The 21468-nt window shown below is 36.1% G+C and overlaps 1 protein-coding gene across 22 annotated transcripts in view; it reads left to right on the plus strand.

Annotated features, from left to right (window-relative positions):
- Positions 1-21468, plus strand: part of SYNJ1 (synaptojanin 1) — a 108526-nt gene that overhangs the window by 6256 nt on the left and 80802 nt on the right. For 20 of the 22 annotated variants that reach the window (XM_038398956.2, XM_038398964.2, XM_043508644.1 and 17 more), the window contains exons 3-10: positions 8492-8578; positions 9271-9538; positions 12787-13012; positions 14291-14374; positions 15081-15142; positions 15636-15732; positions 18828-18997; positions 20807-20888. In XM_038398956.2, coding sequence (XP_038254884.1) covers positions 8492-8578; positions 9271-9538; positions 12787-13012; positions 14291-14374; positions 15081-15142; positions 15636-15732; positions 18828-18997; positions 20807-20888 — 1076 coding nt within the window. Of the gene's footprint in view, positions 1-8491; positions 8579-9270; positions 9539-12786; positions 13013-14290; positions 14375-15080; positions 15143-15635; positions 15733-16761; positions 17611-18827; positions 18998-20806; positions 20889-21468 lie in introns of those variants that run through there. The other 2 variants (XM_038398974.2, XM_043508652.1) reach the window with 2 other exon arrangements.

A 21468-nucleotide genomic window follows, 5' to 3' on the forward strand; every position in this document is an offset into this window, starting at 1 on the left:
TACCCCAGGGGTCTCAAACTCAAATGACTGCGAGGGCCACATGAGGACTAGTACATTGGCCCGAAGGCCGCATCACTCACTTCCCTTGTTGATTCACTAGAGTGGTGCAGGGAGGGAAGTTATCTTGCTGATCAGATTGTTGCTCTCACTATAGTGCATAAATATTTCATGAGAACTCTTATTTTAAAAAATTTAAAATGTATAAGTGCTTTTGTTTACTAAATGGGATATAATTATATAGCAGCCTCCAACTAAACTCTGAACACAGGAGCTGTAGATATGCTGATGTTTACTGCTAAAGCTCTGAGAGCAGTGGTTTTCAACCTGTGGTTCACATACTTTTGGGGGTCTGCAGACTGTGCCTCAGATTTCTAAAAGATCCACACCTCCATTTGAAATTTTTTAAGGGTTCCCAAATAGAAAAAGGTTGAAAACACTGTCGTAGAGCAGCGGTTCTCAACCAGAGGTCCACAGCTGGAGTCCTGGCGCTCCCCCTGCTGGGCCCTGGAGTTTTTATAGTATGTTGGAGTTGGGGCCTCCGAAATAAAAATGTTGAGAACCTCTGGTTTTGGGAACCTTAGAGAAAACATGTTTGTGGGCTCCCTGCAGAGCAATACAGGAGAGTGTGATTGCTTCATGGTAATGAATGACTAGAACAGGGGTTCTCAAACTGGGGGCCGGGACCCCTCAGGGGGTCGTGAGGTTATTACATGGGGAGTCGTGAGCTGTCAGCCTCCATCCCAAACCCCGCTTTGCCTCCAGCATTTATAATGGTGTTAAATATACAAAAAAGTGTTTTTAATCTATAAGGGAGGTTACACTCAGAGGCTTGCACGTGAAAAACCTCTGAGTCTTTTAAACCCTTTCAAGTGGCATCTTAAAAGTAACTGGGATGGAGAAGGTTAATACTTTTATCCCTTCCTTTCTAACTGGGAGGGTGATGGGCTTCTGCTAAGGTGGCATTTAAAGGGGTCCAGTAGGTTTTCATACCTTTCTTCTGGTCCAAGTTCAAATCCTATTTCAAAATCTGTGTGTTCTGGAAGGTGCAGTGTATTGTGAAGCTGGCAGTACTGGAGCTTGTAAATTTCTTCTAATGCTCAGTACATTTCATTTGAATGTGTAGTGCAGGGGTCGGCAACCTTTCAGAAGTGGGGTGCCAAGTCTTCATTTATTCACTCTAATTTAAGGTTTCGCGTGCCAGTAATACATTTTAACATTTTTAGGTCTCTTTCTATCAGTCTTTAATATATAACTAAACTATTGTTGTATGTAAAGTAAATATGGGTTTTAAAATGCTTAAGAAGCTTCATTTAAAAGTAAATTAAAATGCAGAGCCTCCCGGACTGATGGCCAGGACCTAGGCAGTGTGAGTGCCCCTGAAAATCAGCTCACGTGCCACCTTTGGGTACTCTACACCCGAGGTAGGCAGTCATTGACACTACATATGCCCAAGAGTTATGGTTATTAATGGAGTTGTAGAGAACATAAAACTTCATTTCCTATTGCTGTGCATTTTAAATCCAAGCCACAACCATGTATTCATGTTTAATGCATCATAATTTGGGATTATGAGGGAAAAATCCTTTTCTACAGTTTATTCTGCAGTGCTGTCTGCTATGAATTCTACAAAAAGTTACTTTGTCAGTAGCACCCAGCAAAAGTATAGTGTGTGCTTTCTGTAGTTTGAGCTGATGCTGTATTGGATTTAAATGGGAATGTGCTTTTGTTTGGCTACACCTGCTAGTTGTTTCAGCTACACTTTCCAGCTGTTTAGGCAGCTTTTCTGTAGACACTCTTGCAATGTTCTTCTAGATTCATAGATACTAAGGCCAGAAGGGACCATTCTGATCATCTAGTCCGACCTCCTGCACAGCGCAGGCCACAGAATCTCACCCACCCATCTTTCTTCTGTTTCCCTTGCTTGCATGGTGTGTGGAACATCTGGAGGCTTCTGGATTGGAATGGAGAGCTTTTGCTTATTTCCTTACTTGTGACTGGAGATTTGGAGCAGTAGTGCATTCCATAACTTCCCCCAAACATAAAGAGAGCACAATTGCTGCTATTTCTGAAAAAATAAAAAAATATACATTTTGAGGCACTGCTGACTTGTGGATAAGAAGAAGCCTTCAAAAGAGAGAATAAAAAATGAAAGTTGAGGTCTGGAATTGGATTCTAGTTCTCTTCTGTTTTCAGTTCAAGGCTTACCTCCAAAGCTTCAAAAGATTTTGATCCAGCAACTTCAGTGACCATCTCTATTCATGGCTAGTCGTGACAGCTACACTTTCCTTGGACAGAGCTGCTTGCAAAGCCCAGGACAAAGAGCTTGAAAGATAAAACATTCTTAGTTAAGAGGGTTCACCTGTAGAATGATTTTCTGGAAGATATCTGACTAATTGATACTCTTCACAATATGCTGCAAAACGCTTCTTTTTGACAAAGCATTTGCACCATAAACAGGATAATAATTATAGATGACTTCTAGAGATTTTATTTTCCCAACAGATGTTCTGTTAGTCAGGAAGGGAAGAAGAATAGAAAATTCCAGTAGGTCTGCTAAGTAACTAGTCATGCAGTTTTATTTTTGGAGGGAAGGGCTCAGATCTGTGTTGTACACTGTACAAAACATGAGGAAGAAAGATGGGGTTAGTTCTTAAATTGAGATATAATTTCAAATTCCTAGGAATCAAACAAAACTATTTAGTATTATTTAATCAGAACCAGTGAGCTAATGAAACAGTGATAACTTAAAGAAAATAACTTCAGATTCAAAATCTATATCTGGCAGCTTCATGAATCCAGATTCATTTTGTATCTACAGTTTAGAGGGATTAAATTATAGATGCAGCCAAGAGGAAGAGAAATACTTAGCATTAATGGATTTTCCCCCTCGGACTTAAGTGTAACTATTCAGAAAGAAGAAAAATGTTTCTTTGAGGGATGAATTAAATAAGTAATACAGGTGATGAGTCTATGCACTGCGAAGTTATGGATGACATAAATATATTTTTTCGTATGATTTTGATAGCTCATTTTAAAGAGCTCCTAAATCAGTTAGTTCAGGGGTGGCCAACCTGTGGCTCCAGAGCCACATGCGGCTCTTCAGAGGTTAATATGCAGCTCCTTACCTAGGCACTGATTCCGGGGCTGGAGCTATAGATGCTAACTTTCCAGTGCTGGGGGATGCTCGCTGCTCAACCCCCTGCTCTGTCCCAAGCCCTGTCCCCGCTCCACCTCTTCCTCCATGGCCCCGGCCCCTTCCCCTGAGCCTTGCATGCCCTCGCTTCTCCCCTCTTCCCCCCCCCCATAGCCTCCTGCACACATGAAACAGCTGATTGATTTTGGGGGGCGGGGGGAGTAGGCGCTGATTGGTGGGGGCTGCTGGCAGGCGGGAGATGTTGGGGAGCGGATGGGGGGCTGCTGACCTATTATTATGGCTCTTTGGCAATGTACATTGGTAAATTCTGGCTCCTTCTCAGGCTCAGGTTGGCCACCCTTGAGTTAGTTAATGGGTTCTGATGTTGGTCTGCTTGGGATTGGTGCTTAAAGTTAGAATCTCTTGCTCATTTTATATAAATTTAATTCAAAATTTGGTAATATTTGCTTGAGTAAGATCCTTTGGTCCGTTTCATCTTTGCTCCTGTTTTTCCTGCTGTTTTTGTCTAATGAAAAGAGCTTAAAACAAAAACAAATCAGTAGTAAGTGTGGAACTGTGTATAGCTTTCTCAATTGTGGGTTTTTTAATTGAATAAAATGCTAATATGTAGTGGTAATTACTCTTCCCGTCTCTTTCCAGTTATTTGTCTTAAGCTATTCCTTACATATATTATGGTAATTCTAAGAATTATGCACAATCTATCATTGTATCGCCTTTAAAACCTTTTTGTGAATGCTTTTCTCTTCTTCACTGTACGATGTCTCTGCACCATTGTTTTCTCTAACTTTATACCATATACAGAGTTTGCTTTTTTTACTGTACAAAGCATTTTAAGTACAGGCTGTATGAAAGATACTAAAATCCAGAGGGATGGAAAATTATATTAAGAATTAAGGTTGCATAGCTAAACTCCCCAGTCAGAAAATGACAATTAAGTTTGTATACCGAACTTCAATCTTTCCCCATTCATTATGGTTAGGTTTGGCAGAATTCAATTTTTATTTTTTTTTAATAATTTTGATGGATATCAATGTTTGCTTTTAAGCATTTTTTTCAATTTTAAATTTTCACAGGTGCGCAAAACTGGGGGGGGTCAGAATATTTAATGATCGTAGATGTTAAAGTTAAAATTTTATACACATACAAATTGAATGTCGAATGTTGAATTGTCATGTCCCAATATACAAAATAAACAACATTAAATCAAACTCTGAATTCTCAAACAGCATTTTTCTTATTTTGCCTATCTGTAAATTTTGATTGGCATTGGTGGAAATTTTTATTTCTGTTGGTTTGTATGTGTACCATGAAACTGACATTTACCAATTAAAATCTAATCCCTTCCAAGACTGATTATGGTGCAGTATTACATGATCCTGTGTTAGGTTTGAAATAACACAATATAAAAGTTTGTTTATAATTCCTTAGATACAAAATGTGCAGCATTTCTTAATATTTTCTTATGGTTTTCTACTTAGATTATATTTGTCATAATGTTTTAGCGTATTTGTATTATCTTAAACATTTTATATAAATTCCTTTTTATTTAAGGTATGTGTTCTAACTTTAAAAGAATCCATGTGATATACACTTTTCAACCAGCCATTCAAATTTGCTTAGATACAATGCAGAGGATAAGGCATTTAACAATAAAAGTAGTTTTGGTGGTCTGTATGTTTCATCATGTAATCAGACAACTAGACCAAGAAATCAAAATTGCTGAAGAGATGGTTTTTGTTGATTGTGATAATATAAAGTAAAAACCATGTGGTTGATCTGCATAATCACTTGTCTGATTGTGGTTTTGTTTCCACTGTAGTGCGCAGTATTTGAAATAATTTAAATTTTCCAGATTAATGAACTGTAAACTTGAAGTGGTATTATTCAAACAGGTATCTTTTTATGCACTTGTCTCTGATGTATCTTTATTCAGAACTCAGTGTTTTTACTGGTTTTCAGTATTAAAATATAATGGCTAGGACCTGAAAATATTTGGCGTTTTTTTATTTTATTTTTTTATTACTGCATTGAGATCTTTTTGCTATTTAACTCATTCCTCCTCCCCACAATCTTGAAATGTGTGTGGGCTGTTCTATCCTTTAAATATCTCAGCAATGAATAATACCACCACAATGTACTAAACTATGAAAGTGAAACTAAAAATCATGCCTAATTAGATTAAGAGTGAAGATACAAGCTACGCTCCAAATTGCTCAATCTGTTATTTCACTCTTTTAAGCAAAGCATTAAAGATAACCTGCAGATGTATTCCTTAATGAAACCCATCCTGCTCCCATTGAAGAGGAGTAATGTTGCCAACTCTAGTGACATTTTTTCTAAAGCCTCAGCTCCTTGAGTCACTTAATTATATAAGAATCTCTGCTGTAATTCAAAAACAAAAGTGTTTCTAGTCCTCATAATTACAAAGACAAGCTTGAAAACATAAATCCTAAAGGCTCAAAAACATGAAGATGCACAAAATGAACCCTAAAATTATTAAAGCTCTCATGATTTTTTGTAGTTCCACATGTAATTTTTTAAACCTTTTGAGGTAGTAATACTGTGAGTTTTGCCATTGACTTAAACAGGAACAGTACTTGGTCCTAAATGAACTAGATGCAAGAGTAAGAGTTACACTTTTTAAGGCCCCCAAAGTATCTATCTTCAGAAACTGTCAGCCCCTTGCTACAAACTTTGCTACAGAAATATAATGCTGCTTACCTAATTTACTATAGACCTCTTTAATCCTCTCCATGCCCAACAAATTGCATGGAAATAAGTTGTGTATTTGTAAACTGTAATAGGCTGTTCTGTGGGCCCAGTGGCCTATTGCTTAGCACACATGATATCCAGCCCCTTGGTTCCCTGACCAGGCGATTGTGCTTCCTGGTTCCTGATCTTTGGCCAGGAATCTTCTAGTGTCCACTTGCATTGGGCTTCAGCCCTTAAGGGGATGTGGTAAGGGGACCCCGGCCCTCCCTCTCAACTGGGTCCCAGCCCAAGATCCTATATGAAGCAACTACCACAGGGTCCTTCCAGCACAGTTGAAGTTTACTGCTCCGTGCTATTTCCTACTTACATCCCTTTATAGAATCATAGAATATCAGGGTTGGAAGGGACCTCAGGAGGTCATCTAATTCAACCCCCTGCTCAAAGCAGGACCAATCCCCAATTTTTTCCCCAGATTCCTAAATGGCTCCCTCAAAGATTGAACTCACAACCCTGGGTTTAGCAGGCCAATGCTCAAACCACTCAGCTATCTCTTCCCCCCCCCCCCTTCAATTTGGGGTAGTCCATACAGTGTGTAGAATTATATAAACTTGTTTTGAGGTCCAGAAGGAGGTGAGAGGCAAACCAGTTGAAAGTCTCTGGGTGAAGATGAAAGGGGGATGAGGGTGGAAAACATAGGTGGCATGATGGTAAGGGTCTACCATAGCCTACCAAATCAGGAGAAGGTGGATGAGGCATTTCTAAAACAAATAATAGAAATATCCCAAATAAGAGACCTGGTAGCAATGGGGGACTCTAACTACCCAGACATCTGTTGGTTAGGAAATGCTGCAAAACACAAAGTCTCCGATACATTCTTTGACTTTTTTAGGGACAACTTTTTGTATCAGAAGGTAGAGGAATAACCAGGGGGACAGTCATTTTACACTTGATTCTGGCTAACGGGGAGGAATTGATTGCAAAACTGAACGTAGGATGCAATTTGGATGAAAACTATCGTTAAATGATGGATTTCATGCTTCTAAGGAAAGTGTGAGAGCAGCAAAATAAGGACAATAGTCTGGATAATGGTGTAGAAAGAATGCTTATGTAACCTGCGAATGACACAAAGCTCGGGGGGAGGGGGTTACAAACACTTTGGAGCACAAGATTAAAATTCAAAACTACCTTGACAAATCTGAAATCAACAAGATGAAATTCAGTAAAGACAAGTGCAAAGTACTACACTTGAAAGAAAAATCAAATGCACAAATACAAAATCAGGACTAACTAGTTAGGCATCAGTCTAGCTAAAAAGAATCTGAGGATGGCAGTGGACCACAGATCGACTGAGTCAGCAATTTGAAGCAGTAGCAAAAAAGGTAATATTCTGGGGTGTATTAACCGGAGTGTCATATGTAAGACACAGGAGGTAATTGTTCCACTCTACTTGGCACTGGTGAGGCCTCAGCTGAAGTAGTGTGTCCAATTTTGGGCACCACTCTTTAAGAAGGATGTGGCCAAATTGGAGAGAGTCCAGAGGAGAGCAACAGAAATGATAAAAGGTTTAGAACACTGATCTATGAGAAAAGGTTAAAAAAAACTAGGTATGTTTAGTCTTGAGAGAAGAACAAGGTAAGTCTTCAAATATGGTAAGGGATGTTATAAAGAGGACAGTGATGAATTGTTCTCCATGTCCACTGAAGGCAGGACAAGAAGTAATCAGCTTAATCTGCAGCATGGGAGATTTAGGTTACCTATTAGGAAAAATTTTCTAACTACAGTTAAGTACTGGAATAGCTTATCAAGGGAGGTTCTGGAATCCCGGTGATTAGAGATTTTTAAAGAACAGGTTAGACATCTGTCAGAGATGGTGTAGGTATACTTTGTCCTATCTCGGGGAGGGGTCTGGACTAGATGACCTCTCAAGGTCCCTTCCATCCCTTTGTTTCTGTGATTTATGGGGTTGAGTGGGTTTGAAACTTCTTCAGGGTGTGACTGCTGCTTCGATGGCAGTGAAGTGACGGTGGTGTATTTTTGAAGAAATTCATTGTCTTGAGTCTAGTGGCCTGTTTTTTCTGCCACTGGTGCTAGTTCTGTTTCTTCCTGCTTTTTTTGTTGTAGGTCATCAGAAAACAGCAGCAGTTTGTCTAGGTGATAGGATGGGAAAGGGTGCTTTGGTCTGGTGCTTGAGTAACAGCAGTAACTGAAAAGCTATAGTACTTCACTAGTTCTATTCCCCCCCCCTTTGTGTCTTGGTTCAAGGTTGACTTTTCTGTAAGTAAGTCTTAAAATCTGGCAGCGTGCGCTATTTTAAGCACTGACTTGCTAAAGCTTAGCAAAGATAGCAGGCATGTTGTTCATCTTCACATAGCAACACAAGTAAAATATATTTTAATCCCCAGAAGACAGAGTGGCTGTTGTTTTAAAATGTCACTAAATGCTGTTAGGAGTCCTTAGGAATAGTGATAAAATTGAATGTTGTAACTTTCTAAGAGCTTCAGATACCTTAAGCATTATTGCTTTATTTTCTTAAATTTCCAGTTCAGAGTGGAACTATTTTCAGAGCTACATTGTTAAGTCAAAAGGGTTTTTTTAGAATAGTGACTTTATCTTCTTTTTTTATAGCATCTGCAGAGAAAGAGGCAATCAAGAGCACATACTCCAAAGTAATGGATGCATATGGACTTTTAGGTGTATTAAGGTTAAATCTGGGTGAGTTTAAAAAAAAAAAATGAAAAAAGTGATTGATTATTACTTGGAGAGAGCCTCTTTGTCCCTGTAAGAAACCTCAGTGTAACATCTTCAGGACAAGCATTATGCCTCCTTTCGTGTTTGTACTGTGCCTAGCATGTTGTGAGTATTACCAGAAACAAAGAGTAAACAAAAATAACTTCCACTTTCACAAACCCTCTTGCTTTCAATAATACCCTCCCCCAGTTTGCAATCCCTTGACTTCCATAGGGGAAGTTGAGAGCTCACAAATTAGGGGTGCATGTGTATACTTGTTCAAGAAGAGAACACTAATGTCTTCCAACATCACCTACCCGGCAAGGTTCACTGTACTGCCTCTGAATTCAATTTTCACTGTTTAGTGAACAAAGTTAATGCTTAACCCAAAACTAGATATAGTACTGTGTATAGTTGTTTTATGACTTGTAAAATTATCGTATTGCTATGTCAAAATAATCATGCAAAACAGAATACCAAAAGGAATTGCCTTGGTTAAAAATTAAGAGTAAATAAATTTTTCAGAGCTATGGAACTAAGCTTGGTGGATGTAACCATTGGCTATATTGAAATGGTAAATTGAGTTTAGGATGGGGGAAAAGGCTGAAAATCACTAGTTATCTTTTAAAATATTTGTAATTAGAATTCATCACTCAACTATATTTCTGGTTTTACAGGAGACACTTTGTTACATTATCTGGTTCTAGTCACAGGATGTATGTCTGTGGGAAAGATTCAAGAATCTGAAGTTTTTCGAGTTATTTCCACTGAATTCATATCATTACGAAGTGACCATTCAGATGAAGATCGTATTTCAGAAGTGCGCAAAGTTTTGAACTCAGGGAATTTTTATTTTGCATGGTCTGCTACTGGGGTCAGTTTAGATCTTAGTCTTAATGCTCACCGTAGCATGCAAGAACACACCACTGACAATAGATTTTTCTGGTGAGTTGATAATGCATTTTGCCAGGCCTGACATAATATAATGCATGTAAAGTACGCGTGTACATGTCGATCTATGGCAAGTTTTGATCATTGACTCTGTCCTGCAAATCTTGATTGTTAAAATGGGCTCATATATAATTCCATGTTGTTTTATTTCAGACTCCTATAAAAGTGAGTTTGAACGTTTTCTATAGTAAAAATCAGACACAGTTTGGGATGTCATCTTCACTAAAAGATCAAGTTGTGAAAACTCACAATACTGTACTTTGATCAAAACGCTTGTTACAATGATGTAACATTTTGCTTTTTGTGTTGCCTGAAGAAACTGATTGAACCTCTGTAAAATGTATCATTGCTTTTCTATCAAAAACTGTTATTGAATGGGAGATTCCAAAGGGCATTTCTTACTTCTGAGCACTGTTTCTAAAACTGTGATATTCCCTCTGTTGTTTGGAAACTACATGTTGCTTTCACTCTTCGTTTGCAGCTCTTTATTACACAGTTTACTACATTGTGTTCTTCTTTGTAGAAGGTAGTTTTAAATAAAATGTATGTGGCTTTTTATATATGTAATTCTTGATAAAAACAAGTACTATTGCTTTCGTTTCTGCTGAGATTGCAAACAAATGGGTCAATTAGTGCCAATGATAAATTATGGACAGTATTACAACTCTTAAGAGTAAATCTTAGAATTTTTGAAGGTTAGTATACTTGTTGTTATGATTCTTAGGTGAGGTTCTGCTTCAGTTTCTCTTCTCCCCTGCCTTTAGCCTGCCTTTCTTCCATTTCTTATGCTGCATGAATATAGGTAACCCTCCTACAGCTACTGAAAGACTCAACACTGCCCCATTGATGTGCATGCATATTAGAAGAGGTGAAAAGCTACTTGTTTCCCACCTGCTGTAACTTTTCTACTGATGTGGCACCTTGAGCCGAGAGCAGCTCTGTTTTTGTGTCAGTTCTGTCCAACCCTTTGCCACTCCTTCTTGGAAACTGGGGATAGAGGGGTGACAAGGTAGAGCTGTAGTATGAGGTCAAGCATACAAAACATGGGGTGGGGGGGAATCTGGGCTTTGGGGAGATGGGTCAGGCCAGGAATGTCTCCACACACAAATTCCCGTAGAATTCTTATCTTTGCGTGCCAATACTCCAGGAAATTGGCTTAGCCTATATGAATAGGCTAGTAATTTAAGGCTTAAGATCACCATGCTAGAGGACCATCATAGTAGTTGATACTATTCAAATCATCTTGGCTTTAAATTTTCTGTGCATCCTTAACTTTCTTTAATTTATTTAAATCGCCTGCTTTTTGTGCCTTCAGTAACTAGCCAATAAATCACTAGTTACAATGTGAAATAGATTAAATGACCCAGATTTGCATATCCAGAAAACTAAACACTAAAAGTCAATTTTAAAAAATACTATTCTGTATACACATTTTAATCTTGCCAAGAGTTTTGTATATAAAATCCATCTGTCAGATTCCCCAAAGAAAAATGTTGTTTACGTTCCCAATCTCCTATTTCAACAGAGCATATCTTTGTACTGTATTGCAAAATAATACATACCCAACCCACAGAATTTTTGAAGTTTCATTAACAAATACTTGTAAATTTCTCTGAAATGCTTGCTAAAGGTCAGGTATGTATTTTGAAAAACAATGGAGACACTATTAAAATAAACAACTAAACTTAAAATAAACCACTAATGCATTGAGTGTTAAGAGAAAAGTTCTTAAGAAATTATTTGTGGTTACAATAAAATATTCTGAGAACCATCTCTCTTACTGACCGTATCTTTTTTTGCTATTCAATAAACTTTCTCTTTTTTCATAAGTGAATCTCTCACTCCAAAGGAGTAAAAAAGCCAAACACTAGCTGCAAACTATAATCTTATTTACCAGATACTGACAATTTATTTTTTTTAAAGTGCTTCCTGTTGGCTCACAGACCTATGTAGTTTAGTTTATGCTTTTTTCATTTGAGTTGTACTTAATTTTAGAACATTGTGAATGTGATGGTACAACATGTCAGCACTCTGCATTATTACCCCTCTTTACCTTTTCTCTCCTCTTGTCCCCTATCCCCACTTAAACAAACCCTGCTTCAGTATTTAGAAAAGTTGTTTGAATTAATGCTGCTATTATCATTGTGACTGTCATATTAGTAATTTAAAATACTACTTTAGATATTTTGTTATATGAGAATTCTTATAGTGTCTATACTATTGCTTATAAGACATTTACTACTATAATTACATTATGTTTTTGTTACCTGTAGTTAACACTAAACATTACCTGGAGTATGACTAAGTGAATTCATTTTTTGTTACTCCTTTAGTTTTATACTTCATACATTACACAGTAATAACACCAAAGTTATAATTTTTGACTTGCATACCTATTACAAAATCCCATAACCAGTAGTTTAACAACCTGGATTACACTTCATAATCACCTATCCCATTGTTTCGATCAATGAATTTCATCATTAGGCTGTAGTGTTGACTAACTGGTGGTAAACTGACAATGCCATAGGGTGCTTCAAAGAAAACAAGCACTGTTAGTTTAAGTGAACAACATTTGAACAAAACTGAGATGCCCCAAATACTGATGACACTCCTAGAAGCCTGTTGAATTATTCTTTCATTACAGAATCTCTGACATGGTAACATGTTCCACAGTTTTAAAATAAGTTTTTTGGGGGTGGGAAACTGTCCCAAGAAATTGTTAAAGGAGTACACACAGATTTTTCAGTTTGTAGCCAGTCCAAATTCTGTCATGGTTAACAATGTACCAAATGGTTATTGGGTGGCCTGTATAAAATGAGTTGATGGGTCACACGTGACGCACAAAATAGCCCCCCAGTTGGCATTCTGGTTTTATTTTCTCTGAGACTGACTGAATGACCATGAAAACTCTACTTGCTAATCCATGGTTTTCACGTTACTAGGAAAGGATAGGAGAATCTGCAGTATTAACCGAAGATTCTGGGTTGTCAGTTTTTATGTTCATTAAAATTTACTGTGCACAATTTTGTCCTACAGACATCTAAGCTACTTTCTAGAAGGTTTTGTTATGTCAAGTATGTTTAAATAGGAGTTGTGCATGTTATGGAAAGCTTTCCTCTTCACATTCCTTATACTAAGTGTAGAATTTCAGAAATAAGACAACAGTTGCCTAAACAAAATGAGCCATTTTTAATTTTTCTCTCATTGTCATTAATTTGAGTCCCTTCTATTTCTGATAGGAACCAATCACTGCATTTGCATCTTAAGCATTATGGTGTGAACTGTGATGACTGGTTATTGCGTCTCATGTGTGGAGGAGTAGAGATTAGAACAATTTATGCAGCTCACAAACAGGCAAAGGCTTGCCTCATTTCACGACTAAGCTGTGAACGAGCTGGGACCAGGTTTAATGTACGGGGAACAAATGATGATGGTCATGTTGCTAATTTTGTTGAAACAGAACAGGTATGCTATATTATTATAACTATATTGCCCATCTGTCTGTACTCAATATGATAGTAAACAACTTACGGCTTTTTGCTCCAAGGCAATAGATTGTGGGCCAGATTCATAGCTAATGTATGTTGGTGTTCTTCCTTTGAAGTCAATGAAGCGAAGTCAATTTACACTGAGGATTTTGCCCCAAATTTGGAACTATTACTATACTGTAATTCATGAAATTATAGATTATTCTGTGGTAGAAACTTTTGATTGCATTGTTATGAAGAGTCTGATCCTGCAGTTGTATACATATTGGTAGCTCAGAGCTGGGTGAATCTCTGTGCTTGCTTGTCCAGAGTCCCATTGACTTTGACACCCAGGTGCAGGATTGGGGTCAGTATGCAGTCAAGTTTCTTGAACCATATTACTTATTAGATGATAAATCACAGTTTATTTTTATAACATTTGAAATGTATTGCTTTTAACCTAAGGCTAAATATTAACACTTCGAGGAAATCTTGGAGTTAATTTAACTCATTACTTGACAATGTCATTTTAAAAACATGCATCTCATAATGGAAATAAAGTAACTAAACCATCATAAGTCCAAAATTTAACTCTTGTGTTCTAAGAACGTACAGAAATAAGGAAACATTCAGTTATGTAACAAGAGTGAATATTGAATACTGAAAGAGAAATCAAAGCTTCTTCGCAAATTTTAGAAGAGCCTTATGGGACGTTTTAAAGATGAATGTGAAGTGGCTCCTAGAAACTAAATTACTATAATCAGGTTAAATATTTTTGTCTGTTTTTCCAGGATTCTTACATAGGATTGTGTGTAAGAGAAATAAAATGGAAAACTTAAGTCTTCTGTATGCTTTTTGTATAAATGTTACCAAAATATATATTAAAAAGTGGGTGTGAAATTAAAAAGTTGTAAATATACTCCACCTTGGTGTCTTAAAGAAATCTTTACAGAGAAACACTTTTTATGAGAACATGGAGCAAGATTTAATTTAAAAAGAAAAATACCCTCTTTCTAAAACCACATTAAACTTGTCCCTGTGGAATAGTCCATCTTCTTACTATTGAATACTTTTTATTCAAGTTGTGCATTCCGAGGCATCAGACACATAGGTCATTTAATATGAATTTTTGAAAATAACAAATATTGTTACTCCTGCTTATACTATGACATATGCAACATGTTTAGATGTATTTTATTCACTGTGTTTAGATAATGCAAAAAAGACTGCTTTGTTTCTGCAATTCCCCAGTAAAATTACTGCTTTTTCTCAACAGGTGATATTCCTAGATGACAGTGTGTCTTCCTTCATACAAATTCGTGGATCTGTCCCATTATTTTGGGAGCAGCCTGGTCTGCAGGTAAGTAGTTAAGATAGGGGTTTAGGCCCTGTTGCACTGTTATCTTTTTGGCTGAGCTCTGGATGAAACTCTTCTTCGGGGAGAGACTTTTGCTTCTTGACTGACTGTAGATATTGTTGAAGACACTACTTCTTACGGGACCTGAGCACACTATCTCTAATGTTTAGTTTCTTTTGGCCTAGAAGTTTTGAATTCTTTGATTTTTAACATGATTGCTTCTTGGAACAGGTTGTTCTGGAGCACACAAGCAGAGAGGCTACTCTTGGTTTTAGTCCTAAATAATACAAAGGAGTCTGTTCAAGGAGTAACTATGGGTGAGACACTAAGTAATTAAGTCCAACCTCTTTGGGAGAGGAACTGTACGAAAATCTAGTACTGTGACACTAAAATAAAAAATGAGGACATTTAAAAATCCTTAGATGCAGCATGGCAGCTACATAAGCATACCATAACAGTCACAGAAGGTTTGTGTATCCCTAAACAAAAAAGCTAGATGTGTAGTTACATGACAAGGTTCAAGAGGTTGCGTCAAAAAGGTGTTCTTCAGAAAACAAACATTAATGAACCAATAGAAAGAAGCACATATTATGGAAGGAATAATGATGTATGACAGAAATAGGATTAAAAAGGATTTTGGAGAGCAGATAGCCGAACACACACACACACACACTCATGTATGTAATTAAACGTACTCTTCTTGTCAAAGGTGGGATCCCATCGTGTCAGAATGTCAAGGGGATTTGAAGCAAATGCACCGGCTTTTGACAGGTGAAATAGTGGCTTGCATTTTTCTTAATATGCTGTTCTGATCAGGTAGTTTGACTGATTTAAAGCTGTAATTCAGCAAAGCATGTGAGTAGTCCTTTTGAAGTTCAGTGGGCTACTCCTGTGCTTAACAGTTCATCTTGTAATCTTTATTTGGCAACTTCTATATTAAAATTGGAGTTTAGAATTTCATTTCATACTTGTATATAACAATGCTTGGTTAAACCCCATGTAACTTCTTGGTATTGACCAAATGTTTCCTCTTAAGTAGAATATTTGCTACCATTGAACTACATAAATAGCAGTCAATTGTCACTTGGTATCAAGGGGCTGGATCACTTTCGTGAGATAAATTCTAATAAAATGGCTGCCATAATAAATGTACACTGTACTCTAGACCTTCATTCAGAAGGGGTTGATTAAGACAAGATGATGATTTATATTACCTTGTTACTAGCCAAAAGGTGAGTAAGGATTTTTTTTCTTCTGTTAACAGGCATTTCCGAACACTTAAAAATGTATATGGCAAGCAAATTATTGTAAATTTACTTGGGGCAAAAGAAGGGGAGCACATGCTTAGCAAAGCCTTCCAGGTAAATATTATGATCATCGCATGCCCTGTATGTTCTCTGAATTGGCTTATGCCTTATGCGGGTGTTAAATAGTCATTAGAGAATAAAACAGATGTATTATACAGTAGAGTAACTGCTTATTGTTAAAATAAATCTGTTCCTATTTTGCTCAGTTCAGGATCCTAAAAGCTCACAGAGGCATTTCTTAGGATATATACAATGAATTTACAATACAATACAATAGTATTTTAAAATAGTTTTAATGACAATCAATATGTCTGAGCATGTTAGCCAAAATAAGCATTCTTTTAAAAAATTATAACAGCAGTATGGCAGCCTGTTGATAAGAAATTGTAAATTATCTTCCCTTAATACTTGTTTATGTCTAAAGGAAATAACTTCTGCATTCTAATGTTAGTATATAGGCAACAGACATTTTGGTATTTAATACTGAGTGTGCTTCAAGTAAACAATTTTTTTCCCAAAATACTGCTCTAGTAATTCCTGGATATATTTTTAGGCTATCAAGAAAAGGACTTCTTGAACTTCAAATGACTACATCACTTGAGGCTTAAAAATAATTTCATAGTTTAATTGAAATTTAAACTTTTAACACTTATTCAGAAGACCAGCATTTTGATTGTAACTGTCCAGTCTCAAGATTTCTTGCTGCTGAGTTATATAGTTGAATAAAGATTCTCCTGGATTCCAATTAATTAGAGAATAGACTGTAATATCAGTCCAGATTCTCTCATATTATCTTTTTTTCACAGCAGAGATAATTTTAATTTCCGTAATTATCTCTATAATTACTTAAATAATTTATTTACAAATTAACTTATTACCAATTTAGACTGTAAAATCACCTGTAAGATGCTCAGTTATATCTATGAAATATATTTAACCTTAAAATAATACCAAGAAAGAAATTCCAATAGAAAGAAAACTAAGCTGAAGATGATAGTATTGTGTGTCTGGGGCACAGAGAATTTTATTTCATTGTAAATGTCAGTTGAGTTGTTTTTTTAATCTAATTTTAATATAGGTTGCTGTTAATACAGTGTAAAGTTTATTTTGATCATCATTTTTTACATAGTACTCTTAGAGAGAATTGTAAGGAATGTAGGAGCTGCTTTAGTGGAACAGAAAAATGTTTAGTTTAGTCTATTTAACAGTATCAATGCCACGTTTCAGCGAGCAGCATAAAACTTTGAAGTCCACCTCAGTAGTGTGCTGTGGGAAAATGTTTTCTTGGACTCAGTTGTTGTAGATACCCTACATAAGAAGAATTTTGCTAGTCTTTTTTTTTATTCTACCTAGGCTTCTCCTAGCTACAGATGCTCTTCATTTAAATGTCTATTGCTTCTTTTTTGTTTGTTCCCCAGTATTATCAGGATACATTTATATTGATTTAAGAATAATAGGCATTGAATTTTGAATAAGTTTAAAAAGGAAACACAAATTTTCTTCTGATAAAAGCCATTATTTACATAAGATGACAACTATAGTATTCGTTCACTACTTCTACCACTGGACTTGCATATTAATAGTGCTGGAAATGATGTCCCATTTAACTGGTATATTGTCACCAGCTGTGATCTAAAAATGGACATTTTTAGTTAAAAGTGTTGCAAGTGTATTTTCACTTCTGAAAAAATTGCATTTATCTTTGACTACTTAATGAGCACGACTTTTAACATTCCAGACTTCTGAACAACTTCACACAGACAACTTAGTCGTCTCTTTTCCAAGCTGAACAATCCCAGTCTCTTTAGTCTCTCCTCATATAGAAGCTGTTCCATACTCCTAATGACTTTTGTTGCCCTTCTCTGTACTTTTTCCAATTACAATGTATCATTTTTGAGATGCGGGACCAGAACTACATACAGTATACAAGGGATGGGTGTGCCCTGGATTTATATAGTGGCATTATGATATTTTCTGTCTTATTATCTATCCCTTTCCTAATGGTTCCTAACATTCTGTTTTCTTTTTTGACTTCCACTGCATGTTCTTGGCTAATATTATTAACTAAGTTCCAATGGCAAAGTTAAAATTTGCTTTTGGTTAAACTTCTAAACTCCATTAGAACAGTAGAGTTGTCCAAATGTGACTGAGATCACAATTTAGTTTGCAGACTCTTTTATTCTTTAGTGGTAGTGTGTGGGCAGGAAAGAACCCAGGATGACTTTCAGATTTTAGGACGAATTTTCAGTTTGGTATGTTTAAAAAAAACAAACAAACAAACAAAAAAATCACCATTGTTTTACTTGTAAAGAGCAAATTTGCTCAAAGGCATTGAGACAGAAACATGGAACTCCCCCTCAATGCCATTTATACAAAGTCACTTTTCAGAGCAGATTGGCAATTTAAGATCACAAATAAGATATGTGTAGAATTAAGCTGCAAAGAAACAGTCTGTGGCCTAGGATCTCAAACTTTTTCAGTATGGGTCACATGGGTGCATCTCTTGGACTCACTTTCACATTTGCAATCCTGCAGGCTTCCTCCCCATCTTTTTGTGATCACATAACATGTGGCAACTACAGCAACTGTTTACATGCAAAAATAATATTAGGACACCAGTTACCCTACTTTAGCTGGATTTTTTTAAAATGTAATTTAACAGCTGAAAACAAGGAGAGTAGGCATTATGTGACCAACCAGCTCCTCACACAGACTGTCACTGGTCCACGGGCCACTGTTTGCAAACCTCAATTCTAAAACCAGACAACTTGTCAACATATGGATATTTTCCCTGCCGTGGTTGATGAGCTTACTAATACCTTAACTTGTGGAAGAAGCTGCAATACTTACACTGCTTTAATGATGTTAAAGTAGAAGGTAGAATGTAAATCTGATTCTGGTTTTGGAAATTAAAAAACAAAAATTCAGTTCTAATAATTTAGAGTCTTGGTTTATATTTTATTAGAATGATTTGGGTTAGTATATAATAGTGTCTCATTTTATTAGAAAAAGTGATAATGATAAAGATACTGAACAAATGGAGTTAATAACTTTCTTAACATAGGTGGCATATTTGGCTTATACTAATCCAACACCCTGTTTGTTGCTTGGTATATTTATACTTTTTCCTCTCTCTTTCCTGATATCAGAGCCACTTGAAAGCCTCTGAACATGCTATTGATATCAAAATGGTGAACTTTGACTATCATCAAATGGTTAAAGGCGGAAAGGCAGAAAAACTACACAGCGTGCTTAAACCTCAAGTCCAAAAATTCTTAGAATGTGGATTTTTTTATTTCGATGGAAAGGAAGTTCAAAGGTTTGACTATATGACTTCTGTAACTTTCCTACAATCAGAATATGATCGTAATTTAATTTTTCACTTTTAGCCACAAATATAGAAGAAAAATATTTCTGGTTGTTTGTGTGAAGACACTGCTTTTATTTATCTAGGATGGTGACCTAAAACTGAAATATGAACCAGTTATTTTGTGTTTATATGTAAATGTATGCCAGTTTTCTTGTTTCTGAATAGTTTCTAAATGTCCAGGGTGATACTAAATTCATACCGGTATTAATGGAGGCTTACTTTAGATTCAAGTCTTTGTTTTGAACTCAATCATTTTGGCTTATTTAATGCAATAGTCCTTGTTCCTTTTTAGGATAAGGAAGTAACTTTTGACAGGGAAAGCAGAACCAGTTTTCCCTGTTCCTGGTACTAACACTGTTTAAATTATCTTTGGTGATGGAGCATAGCACTTAGACTTAATGGCTGACAGCTGTTTGCCAATGGAACTAATTCCCTTAAATTGTTTCTGAGACTGGATTTCCCATGTGGTTGCGGAGGGCTGTCCACAAAAATTGACTTTTTTTTTCTACTGAATAATAAAATATCCTAAAATCTACTCCAACACACGATCACATTTTAATATCTTATAATCTTAAAGCCATATCAGTTTGAGAGTTTCTTTTTAAAAAAACTATAATTTTGCCATTGAGAGAACTAGAATTAGAAGTCTGTTTTAATTGTGATGTGCGGGTAAAAATGATTTATTACGTTGTCCTCTTGGAAAAACAAACAGCCCTGTTTTTTTTCTTTCTGTTTCTGTCTTGTCAAATTAGATTTACTACAACCCTCTTTATTTTGACCGGTGCAGTCTTTTTTTGTTTACTACAGTAGAAGTAAATATATATTGTTACAATAAGTGTCCATTCTAGCATAATTAGGAGATGGAAAACAAAATAAAACCCGATTTAGAGATGTTTGTTCTTGGAGGATTATAAATATTCAGTTGTTTCCTAAGACACATTTTTCCATTTTTACCAAAATATTAGTTGTTTTAAGCTTTATTAAAGATAAACAAAATGATGGACAACACACATTTTTTTAAAAATACCTTCTGTATTTGTCAGCTTCTTAATAGTTAAGGGAGTACAACAGAGCTAAGACATGTTAAGTTATGACTTGCAGTAGGTATACAAAATATTTTTTTAAGTTTTGCTATAACTTTTTAAAATCTATTCATCCTATTTGTTTTATCTCTTCTCAGTAGGTAAATTATTAATCTAATATAAACAATAAGTCACTTCATTTTTCTTTATTCTTTTATTGTGTCAACCAGATTTCAATAGTTGTTTTTTTCCCAAAGATAATGTTGAAATAATGTATTGGATGCAGTTTTATTACATTTACAGTTTACTACAGTCTTACTTTAATTTCAGCAAATCAGGGCACTTTCCTAATGCTTTGTTTTCTAACATTTGTTTTGTTTTAACTAGAAGTGAATACCCCTGAAATACTTAGAAAATGCATGTTGTATTTCCTGGGTTGTCTAGAAAGAGAGTTCATTCCAGCATTACACTTCAAAAAAACAAGAACCACACCAAAAAATTGAAGGAAGACTGTTTTATTTGCTGGAGATAAATTGCTCTTGTCTAAAGAGATGTCAGTCTTGTTACTGTTGGTGGAGCTATAGCTGCCAACATTATACATGTATTTTTATAACAATAACGTTGCAATTACAGTGCCTTGATTTACTCGTCTCTTTAAGACCTTGGTGTCCTTTGATGTTCTTTGTCTTACTGAGTTATTTCAGTGTTTCTCTTTATTTTGTTGTACTTGGCACAGATATCAAAGTGGTACTATCAGGACAAACTGCTTGGACTGTCTGGATAGAACAAACAGTGTGCAGGCTTTCTTTGGCTTAGAGGTAGGAAAATAATGTAGATTTCTTGATGTAGAACTTGTAACCACTGATTGATTCTGATGCTTCTGTAATACTTGAATGATAAAATTGCCATAATTGTCAATAGGCAAGATTAATTACAATATGCTCAAGTTATGAGTTAAAAATCTGATTTGTAGCATGGCCCTGTAGTTCAGTGGGCTAACATATCTTGGTAGCTCACAATTCTTAGTACAAAAATTGTGGTATACCAGTTTTAAGGAAAGTATATTTTGGACCACTACCATTGATGTATTCCTCTTTCTTTGTATGTCCATCTGTTTTTCCTTTCCGTTTCAGGCTTGCAATTCCAAAGGAGGAGTACCGCAACAGTCCTGCACAAAACCACTTTATTACCCATAGCACTTGCTGTGAGTTCAACTAAGATTCCTCAAATTGAACTTATAGTAAGCGCTGTGGATAATGCATCCGATGAAATGAGCTGTAGCTCACGAAAGCTTATGCTCAAATAAATTGGTTAGTCTCTAAGGTGCCACAAGTACTCCTTTTCTTTTTTGCGAATACAGACTAACACGGCTGCTACTCTGAAAGCTGTGGATAAAGG

Source organism: Dermochelys coriacea, chromosome 1 (assembly GCF_009764565.3).
Source record: "Dermochelys coriacea isolate rDerCor1 chromosome 1, rDerCor1.pri.v4, whole genome shotgun sequence".
In the NCBI taxonomy this organism is placed as follows: Eukaryota; Metazoa; Chordata; order Testudines; family Dermochelyidae; genus Dermochelys; species Dermochelys coriacea.